Raw genomic sequence first — 10,418 nt, forward strand, 5'->3', positions numbered from 1 at the left:
AAGGAGTGCAAAGCTCGAGCCAGGCCAACTTCTGACCCACCACTGACTCTGACCCCATGCAGACCTCCTTACCCATCACTGAGCCATTCCTGGCCCCTCAGTACTATATTGACCCATACCACCCCCCAACTTTACATCCCAACCCCTATTTTGATTCACCCTTTGAGCCTCAAATATGCAATAATCTTTTAACGATATGGCAATGTTACACCTCAACCCTCCACCCCCGGGTCTCAAATACCCCAACTAGAATAGAAAGGAAGAGGGGGGTGCAGCCATCACTCACTCGGGGTCCTGGGGCTCCTGGAGGTCCCTCAAACTGCTGTCCCTGAGGGAGAAATGAGTGTGACCCCCGTTCTAGCCCAGACCTCTCCACCTCCTCCTAGCCCCACGCCCCTCACCTGTTCAATCACTGCTGGTTCCCCTTTTGCTCCCTTCTCTCCAGCACCCTGGGGCAGGGGAATGAACAGAAAAGACATGTGAGCCCTGACCATGGTCAAGGAGAAGAGCATGAACTTCAGGGTGTGCTGTGGGGTCCTAATCCTGGAGCTGCCTCTCACTATCTGGTGACGGGGAACAACTTATTCGACTCCTATGGCCTCACCTGCAGAGTCAGTAGGCAAATGATAACAGTGTATGTCCCCCAGGAAGAAGAATAAATTAAAACAATGGTCGACACATAACAAGCCCTCAGGGTAGGTTGGCTATGAGCATTCCCCTCCTCCCTTGCCCAATACCAAGGCTAGAACCTGGGACCCTTCCCAGTCTGCACTATTTTCCGAAGCAATCTTGTCCAATCCCTTGGCTAAAGGTAGCATCCCTCCGGTTGATGGTTCCCAAGTCTTTATCTCCAGCCTAGACCATGTCCCTTGAACTCCAGAATCTTCTAAACAATCACCCACTTGGCATCTCCATTTGGATGCCAAGCAGGGGTTGCCAATTTAGCACATCCAAAATGGGACCCTTGATGCTTTCCACCCGCTCTTCCTTTAGGCGTCCCCATCTTGTTCAAAGGTGCCACCATGCATCGGCTAAGTCATCCTCGCATCTTTCTCCATCTCCAGTAGCAAGACCGGCCCAGATCTGTCCACTTCTTTCTGTCCCCACTGTCACCACCTTGCTCCAGGTCACCAGGCTCTTGTTGCACAGACCACTGGTTTCCCTGCTGCCCCTCTGGCTCCCCCTACAGTCCATATGCTGTTCAGCAGCCAGAAAGAGCTTTTAAAGCTCCAAGTCCGATCAGGCTCCATGAGCTTGATCAAGAGGTTTCTCATCACGCTTGGACTAAAGGCCAAATGCATAATTCTATACACAGAGCCATCCATTCGCGAAGTTCCTGTCACATCAGCATAGTGATAATATTTAGCAACTACAGTGGGGTGGTGGGAAGGCATTCTAGGCAAGATTAACAGAAGGCAAAAGAGAAAATGTGGTCCTATGTGGTTCCAGGCAGGACCTCCTCCCCGCCCCCCCCCCCCACACTCAAATACTCAGACTCACAGAAAAAATCTGGAACTGAGTCTGTGATGGCTGCTCTGCTGCCCGGAAGACAGGGACAATGGTAGGGCCACCTCCTTCTTTGTCTTCTTTGGCTAACTTAGTCTCCAGGGTCCTCAGTTCTGTTCCACTGTCAGGGTCCAGGGGCCCCTGAGAACATTGTGACAGACCCAAGTTTGTCCCTGATGTCCTCATTGTCTGCCACCGCCAGTTCCCAGGACTTTCCCTTCCCTTCCCTTCCAGCCCCGTCCACTTCCCACCGACCTCTAGCATGGTGACATTGTGGCCAATAGTCACAGTGGTGGTCATGACCAAAGGTGTGGGAATCGGAGGTAAAGTTGAAGCTGGTGTCTCTGTTTGGGGGATGTCAGTGGAGGTCTGCAGCAGGGACAGAAGAAGTATCAGTCCCCCAGGGGAAGCTAGACCCTGCCCCCGCCCCCAGCAATGCCCAGTCCGAGGAAGGAAACAAAGGAGGACTCCCCCAAAAAACCATCAGCGGGGTGTAAGGTAGGGGACTGGGACTGGTCAATGGAGGCAAATGTGTTCTGACTGGATCAGGACAGCCGCCAGCAGGGGGAGGCCTCTTGTGTGGAAGAAGAGCAAGGCTGGGTCAGGTCTGGGAGACCTAGAAGGCAGAGTGGGGCTGGCTCGATAACCACAGTCAAGGTCCAGTACTCGGGGCCAGACTCCGAGAAGCCCACCCCACATGTCTTCTCCCAAGGCAGAGCTCAGTGGTCAGCCAGCCAGGCCACAATTAGAGAGGCCTGGACAGCTGTAGAGAAATTTGGTCAAGGGCACAAAGAGGGTAGTAGAGGCCCAGGCCCTTCCTGAGGAAGGGGTTGGGGAGGGGTTCTTTTTCTGGGCCTGAAGTGATCATTTCTTTCTCTCCACTGAGTTAGTACATCAGTGAGAACAGATGGAATGTAACCAGTGACTCTCCCCCAACCAATGGCCTGCACCAAGGATGCCTACCCAGTGACTCACCAGCTAATGATCTCCCATTAATGACCTCTAATGATTCCTACAACCAGGGGCCCATTAGCGACTCCCTAATTAATGACCCCCATCAATATCCCCTGACTAATGATCCCACTAAGGGACTTAACCAATGACCCCTCCAACTAATAGCTCACATCACTGGCTTTTATTCCTATAACTAGTTATTTCTGTAACTAGTGATCCATCAGCGGCCCCTGCAGTCAATGACTACAACCATTTACTCTCCCATCCAGTGACCTCCCCAACCAATGACCCCCTCCACAACAAGTACTAGCTAGTAGACCCTCAACTACTAAGCCTTACCAGTGACCCCCTAATCAATTATTCCCCTAACCAGTGATCCTCCAACAACAAGCAACCATGAGCGAGCCCATCTATTGCTACCCCACCAATGACCCCAAACAGTAATTTCACTAATCAGTGACCCATCAATGCCTTCCCAACTAATAATCCATCAGGGACTCCCAAACCAATTATCTCATCCATGACCCCTGAAAGTCATTTCTCCAACTGGTGACTATAACTGGTGACCCCACTAGTGCCTTCTAATCAGTGGTCCCCTACTGATGACCTACCTTCCTTCCCAACTAATAATCCCCATCAATGGCCCCTTCCCATTAACCCTAAACCAGTGGCAACAATAACACCAACAGTGGTCTCTATCAGTGACTTCCAACAATGACCCCCACTTAGGAACCTCTCAAACATCAACCTCAATCAATATCTCCCTTTAGTGACCTCCCAACCCACAATCTCTATCAGGAAAGCCAAATAGTGCCCCCCCAGTTAGACTTCTCCAATGAATAACCCTCACCAGTTACCTAGACCAATCAATCCCAAACAATGACACTCTAACTAATGAACCCATTATTCACTCCAGCTAACTGCTGCCCTTAAGCAGTAGCCTCCATCAAGAACCTCCTAATATAAGGTAATCATCTGGGTTTGCCCCTTTCCTCCAGCCCCAAAAACTGGACATTGAGGAGCAGAGATGAGAAAGCTCATAAGACAGTTCCAGCCCCCCTGCCACACAGACATAGATATCAGTCAGCTGAGACAAGTCAAAGGTCAGGGATTGGAGACCAAAGGCATAGAACTTGAATGAGGTACCAGCAGTCAGTAGGAATCAGAGACCAGAGGTCAGGCAGTCAAAGAGCAGAGGTGAGTGGCTGCAGATCCCTTACCTGGTTCTCCAGGGAGCCAGGAGGTAGGCTTGGGGTCAAAGTCTCCTTGTTCTTCTTCTTCTTCCTGCCCTTCCCCTTACGACCTCGCCCTTTTTTCTTCCCTTTTCCCTTCCCCTTACGTCGTCGAGGGGCTGGAGTTTCTGGCTCACCCTGGGGGGCCTGGGAAGAGGACCTCCATCAGGTCCAGAGCCCCTCAGTGGAGCCCCCATGGCTCAGTCATCTGGGACCATGCTGGCACATGGCTCATTGGTCCCATGTTTTGAACCCAGGGCTCACTCAGTCCTGTGACCTAGGGTCAAGCATACGATCTGGATCCAAGAATCACTCAGTTATGTGACTTAGATCAAGGTCACTCATGCCTAGGATCTTCTTGAGGGCAGGAGTCACTCAGTCCCAGGTAGGGGTCAGAATTCACTCATTCCTGAGATCTGGATCCAGGGATGATTCAGCCTGACCTCAGGACAAACGCCTCACTTACCCCTGTGGCTACAGGGTCCAGGTTGTCACAGCCAGGAAGGTACCGCTCACAGGCCTGGAAGGCAGCCTGAGGATCTGGACTTATCAGCAACTCCTGAATATCTCCCTGGGGAGAGGATGGGGGCCAGGGAAAGAAAGCCACAGGCTGACTCTGACACCCTATTCCAAGCACCAAGGCTTGGTATTTCTCTACCCAGGGCCCCATAAGTATAAAGAGGGGGTGGCCCCACCACAGCCCCCACAATCCCTCTGAGAGGGAGGAAGATTCTGTCACGGTCACACCAAATCATAGCCATAAATCATACCCTACAACACCTGTCCCATCAGAGGCACATTTATTCCTTTGCCCCCAGGCACCTGACACCTAATATGTGCCAGGTACCCTTTAAGGTATTGGGGATAAGGAGGGGAACAAGACGAATGTGGTCCCTGGCCCCCTGGAGGGGACACACATCACAACCACACACAGTCACACACCATCGTAGCAACCAGTACAGTCCCACGTCTCCACCGTATTCTACCACGAGTCAAGTATGCACTATCGCGTACTGTTGTTTTGTGGCTCTACAATCTCACGCACCACAAGATGCACAACGATGCATTCCACTCCCTCTCCTCAGCTTCCTGGACCTGGGGTGAAGCTGGACAAAACGCCTTCCCGTCCCCTGCCTCAGTTTCCCCGACCACTGAACCCCTACCTCAAAAGTCTCCTCCCCGAGGTCCTGGGTTCCCAACACAGTGAGTCCAGCCGTGCTAATGAATCGAGGCCCCTGGCCCAACGTGGGGGGCTGAGGTTCACAGTCGGCCACCAGAGTCACCATCCTGCCATCCACACTGATTGCCACACGGTGCCACCTGCAAGAGGACAGTCTCAGTGGGGGGTGCTTCTCACCCCACTTCTCTCTGGACCCCAACCTTCCCTATACTCACCTGCCATCCATGAGGTTGACCTGCTGGGGGAGGGGGCTGAAGGAGTCACCTAGGAGACCCAGAGCTGGCCCCAGAGCCAGGCCCAGCTGCCGAGCACCACCCTCATCATAAATGGACAGAAGGACAGATTGGTTGGCTGGCTGGCCCCGCAGAGTGATCAGCACGGAAAAGTTCTCGGGAAAGTGCCCATCTGAAGGGGCAGAGGGAAAGGGGCAGCTTAGAGGGCCTGGCAGGGACCCATGCTCCCAGGATGACTCCCCCCAACCCCTCCTGCACTGACTCACCTGGAAAAAGCTCCCACGTAGGGATGCCAAGTGTGGTGGCCTTGCCAACCCTGAATGCCCGGTCACCCTCCGGGGCCCTCTGGGGGCAGAAGCCAGGCCCTTCGGAGACCCCAGCCTGGCCCCCTCGCACACCCAGGGCCTTCAGCACATCCACAGGGTCTGCTGTAGAGAGAAGCCGGGGTGCAGGGCAGTTAAAACAAATCTAGGACTCCATGTGAGTAGCTCAGGTTTGGGGGCTTCAGCCCCCCACGGTGTTTGTGGGTCAGAGAGAAGGAGCAGGCGCGGGACCTGACCCATCTCACCACCCCACAGCTGTTCCAGCCTCGTCAGCCTGTTGACTCCTGCTCCCCACCACCCCCCCGCTTGGTTTTTGGTAGGGGAAAAAAAAAAGCTGACCTACTTCTGGGATGAATCAAGGCTTCCTGGCCTGAGCCCCAGAGCCAGACTGTCCCCCTCTCTGCTCTCCCCCGCACCAACTCCCTGGGGCTGCTTCCCAGCCTGAAGCCCCCTGCCAGGGGAAACCCGCTTGGAGGGGGGGGGGTGTTTCCCCCACCTCCTCCCTCTGACCTCCTCCTTTGACTGCCACTTCCTCTGAATTCCTCCTCCCTGATCATCACCCATGATCTACTCCGTTTCACCACTACCTCTCCTGACTTCTTCCTTCTGACCCCCTCCTTGATCACCATCACCCATGACCTCCTCTTTCTGCCTAACCCAGTCTCCTCCATCTGACCTGTGACCTCCCCATTTTATCACCTTCTCTGACCTCCTCCTGATGACTGCCTCTCTCTAATAACCTCCTGACCTCCTCCCTCTGACCCTATCCCTCCTGACCTCCTCCCTCTGACCCTATCCCTCTTATCCTAGCAAAGGAGGGAACTGGTCTGGCCCAACCAGATCCTAATTCAGGCCATCCTACCAGCCCCACCCCGCACAGCAGGCCAGTGCTAAGTGGAACCACATGGCTTGGGCAGGGGAGGGCGGGGGCTTCCTCTGGGCCCAAAGCCCCTGCCCGCTCTCCCCTCCCCCCAGCAGACTGTCCCACTGACCCCCTGACCCAGCCTCTTGGCAGGAGTCAGATTCTGTCAAATCTGTCCATGACCTCACCCTGGGGGCGGTTCTACTGACCTCACCATTGGGAGTGAGGGTGGGGGGCCCGACTTGGGGGAGATAGGGGCTTGGATGAGGGACCCCCGTCCCAGCTCCTCCTGGGTCAGACCCTTCATTCTCCAGATTTACAGACCCTTATTCCAGCCTCCGATCACTCTTGCCTCCAACCTCCTGTTCTGTCTTTCTCCTCTCCCCCTCCCTGCCCTCTCTCTGTCCCACTTTCTGTGTTGGTCTTTCCAGGTCTTTCTCTGCATCCAACTCCGAATCAGTCTGTCTCTCTCACTCTCTTGTTTCCTAGCTCTTTCTGCGTGTCTCCTGGTACTTCATTGGTTCTCCTTCCTCTCTGTCTCTCTGTCCCTCTGTCCCTCCTCTCTCTCCCTCTCCCTCTCTCTCTCTCTATAGATAGATAGATAGATGGATAGATAGATAGATAGATAGATAGATAGATAGATAGATAGATAGATATACATATACATATATAGCGCATATCTGGCAGGGGTTACTCTCCTCATCCCCCCTCTCTCTCCATACACACACACACACACACACACACACACACACACACACACCCCTGTTCTGCTGCTGCCACCACCAGCCCCGTCTCTAATTGCCTGTTCTCTGGCTAGGCTGTCATTAAGAGGTATTTGGGTTACAGTCCCCTGAGACTAAGATCTGGGCTCCCAGGCTCTGTCAACCACAAGGGTCACTCCCCCATGGAATGATCATCCCAGCTGCCCCCTCTCCAGGCTGGAGCCCCAGGGAGGGCTGAGAGTCATGACCCCGTACAGTGTGGCTCTCCCAGGCTTTCCCCTCACCCAGACCCCTGTCTCGATGCAGCAGGAATGGGTGTCCCCTCAACCAGCTGCTCACTCACATTTAAAAAGTCCTTCTCAGCACCTAACCCAAATGTCTCTTGCTTCAATCTTGCATATCTTCTGTAGTGACCTTTCAGAAACTGACTGCCCTTTCTTTTCATGGCTGGCTTTGTGACAAGGGGACACACAAGAGGCATTGAGTCCTGCCTGCAGGGTCAGAGGGTGGGGGTCTGTCAGGGACCCAGCCTGACCTTCCCCCACTCTCTCTCCTGTGCTGGTCAGGGCCCCAGGAAGATGTTGGATGGGGTCTAGGATATGAAGGGGGGCAGGCAGGGCCTAACTAGGCTGGGGCATGGTTGGGATCTCCTCAGATGTTCAGGAGAGCACAGGTGTGGGTGTGGGTGCTACTGTGTACATGAGATTGTGTAAGCAAGTGCATGACTCTGTATGGACCAGGGAATGTCTGAGCACGTCGTCAGCATAGGCCAAGGAGTTGGCCTACAATGGAGAGCCGAGGTGCAGCTATTTGATGTGCGGGTGGGTATCTCCTGGCAGTGAGTTCACAGTCTGGCTGGTCATGCAGGTGAGTCCGTAATTATAATAGGCGACACTTGAGATGGGGAACTGTGGTCACATGGGAGAGTACGGACAAGTCGGCAAGCAGGTGACTGGTTGTGAATGCTGACTGTGTTGTGTGGATACCAGTGCACACATGTGCAAGAGTTGGAACGTGTAGGAGGGTGACAAAGGCTGTGACCCTGTGGCGGGTGGCTGCTGGGGTTGCCTGGGGCGTGGGCCCCGGTGTTTCACTTTGGGGTGTCCCAGAGGGCTTATATTTTGAATGGATGCCTATGATGGCACGAATGTATGGATGTGTCAGCATGGGAATGGGACATAAGCCAATTTAGGATAATCCACGTGAACAGGCACCTCCCTGAACTCCAGAGAAAGTGAGCAAGTGCAGGATGGTGTGTGTGTGTGTGTGTGTGTGTGTGTGTGTGTGTGTGTTGGGGGACTGAGCTCACCCTAGGGAGCGATTTCCAGGAGGCTCTAGCCCAGCCTCTCTCAGACCAGGGATGCCACTTGAGGGACCACAACCTTCCCAAACCCCTGGGCGCCCCCAACCGCGAACCCTGTGGGGCGGAGCTCGGCGTCCAGCCAAAAGCGCGCAGCTGGGCGTGCGTCAGCGCTGACTCACCCGTCCGCCGGCCCCCGGGACCCTTGGGGCCCCTGAGAAATTCCTCGGGAAAAACACCCGCAGCTCGCTCGGCTGGGGGGAGCAACTTCCACTTCCGCCCCCGCCCGCGCTCCGCCCCGCCCCGCCCCGCGCCCCGCCCCGCCTCGCCCCTCACCGCGGCCCTCCCGAGGCCCTGTCCATGGTGCTGATCGCGGCTCTGGGGAGCGCGGGGTGGGGGGAGGGGGGAGAAGTGGGGACAGAGGAGGTGGGCGCGCGCCAATTGGAGGCAGAGGAGGGAGAGGAAGAATAGGATGCAGCCATTAGGGGAGATGGAAAGGAAACTCTGAGTCCCCGATTAGCCCCCTCCCTTACTCGTCCCCACTCATCTTCACCCCCAAAATCACCCACTCACGTCCTCATGGGCGATTGTTTACGCCCCAGAATCACAACCGACCCTCATCGGGTCACCCAAAGACAAACAATCATACGCGTAACACTCACACGATTATTCTCTTAGGTCAGCCCCACACAGACACACCCACAACTGACAATCACCATACCCTTGGCCAGGAATCACCCATCACCCACATTCATACAATAGTCGTCAACTCCCACACCCACTTTCCCACACACGATTTCACTTCAAATGGCCTCACACACACATTGCCGCACACACAACTCTAGGTCGCATTCATTCCAACGCATCCACCAGTAAAACACGGCCACACATTTCCCCCCTCCCGCCAGCTGTCACACCCACAAATCGCCCAGAGTCTGACACGCGAGCCCGAACACAATACCCTATCCACGCGCAACGCGCACGCCCCCCCTGCACGCCCCCCCCCCATTCCTGACTCCACCCCATCTTTAGGACCTCGTTAGATCCTGCACCGGGGTCCTTTTCCTATCTCCTCCCTCCGGACTCACCGGCCTGCGTCCGGAGCAGAAGCTGCAGCGAGGCCAGGAGCAGGCAGAGGCCGGCCCGCGGCTGGCTCAGGCCTCGGCGACTCCCCATCCCGGCGGGCCCCACACGCAAGGCGGGGACCGGCCGGGGCGTCTACGGGGCGCGGCGTCTCCTCGGGCTCCGTGCGCTCACTTGCCGCGGCCGGCTCCACTCGGGATCGGCAGGAGACTGCGGGAGACCCCGCCCTGGCCTCGCCCTGCGCTCCAGAGCCCGGCCGGGCGGGGCTCGCTGGAGGGAGGGGGGGGGTGGCTGACAGCTGGTGGGGGAGTTGGGAAAGTTTGTGCTGAGTGCTGATTGGCCGGCCAAGGCCGGAGCCCTGGGCAAGGAGCTGGGTCCTCTATGCCCCACCCCACAGTGGAGGAAAAGGGTCACTCCCACCCAGCCTTAGAATTCGGGGTCCCAGACTTACCCCAAACTCTTTCCTCCTAACAGGCTCCCTCAAGGGAAGTCTGAGCCTCATTCAAACCTTCAGCCTCCATCCAAGCCCTGGAATTAAGGGGTATAGCTTTGTACCAAATCTATTCTGTCTCACCCAGGCCCCCAAATGGGGTTCCAGCCTGATGCCCAATTCTCACTCATTTCCTTTGCCCCAGTGCTTAGTCTCACTATGAAAGGTACCAGCTTCATCCCAAGGCCTTCCCTTCAGGTGTCTAAATAGAGAATCCTGGTCCCACCTCCAACCTCACCCCAGATTACAAAGTGCGGTTCCCAGCTTTACCCCAAACTCACCTTTCCCCACCTAAATTCCAGAATTGGATGCCCTGGCCTCACCCCCAAACCCTCGACATGCATTCCAAAACATAGCTCTCTACTTCCCCCCAAACTCTTTTTTTTTTTTTATTTTTTTTCAACGTTTTTATTTATTTTTGGGACAGAGAGAGACAGAGCATGAACGGGGGAGGGTCAGAGAGAGAGGGAGACACAGAATCGGAAACAGGCTCCAGGCTCCGAGCCATCAGCCCAGAGCCATCAGCCCAGAGC

The 10,418-nt window shown here is 55.4% G+C and overlaps 1 protein-coding gene across 3 annotated transcripts in view; it reads right to left on the minus strand.

Annotated features, from left to right (window-relative positions):
• The window catches only part of COL5A3 (collagen type V alpha 3 chain), a 35,897-nt gene extending 26,275 nt beyond the window's left edge, over window positions 1–9,622 (minus strand). For 2 of the 3 annotated variants that reach the window (XM_011288971.4, XM_045045327.1), the window contains exons 1-10: window positions 9,401–9,622; window positions 5,372–5,533; window positions 5,088–5,277; window positions 4,856–5,012; window positions 4,159–4,263; window positions 3,681–3,839; window positions 1,762–1,875; window positions 1,501–1,647; window positions 402–449; window positions 287–328 (exon numbers count right to left, since the gene is read on the minus strand). In XM_011288971.4, the coding sequence (XP_011287273.3) occupies window positions 287–328; window positions 402–449; window positions 1,501–1,647; window positions 1,762–1,875; window positions 3,681–3,839; window positions 4,159–4,263; window positions 4,856–5,012; window positions 5,088–5,277; window positions 5,372–5,533; window positions 9,401–9,488 (1,212 nt within the window). In that variant the 5' untranslated portion in view covers window positions 9,489–9,622. The remainder of the gene's footprint in view (window positions 1–286; window positions 329–401; window positions 450–1,500; window positions 1,648–1,761; window positions 1,876–3,680; window positions 3,840–4,158; window positions 4,264–4,855; window positions 5,013–5,087; window positions 5,278–5,371; window positions 5,534–9,400) is intronic. The other variant, XM_045045332.1, reaches the window with a different exon arrangement.
• Between the last annotated feature and the right edge of the window lie 796 nt (window positions 9,623–10,418).

Source organism: Felis catus, chromosome A2 (assembly GCF_018350175.1).
Source record: "Felis catus isolate Fca126 chromosome A2, F.catus_Fca126_mat1.0, whole genome shotgun sequence".
Taxonomy (NCBI): domain Eukaryota; kingdom Metazoa; phylum Chordata; class Mammalia; order Carnivora; family Felidae; genus Felis; species Felis catus.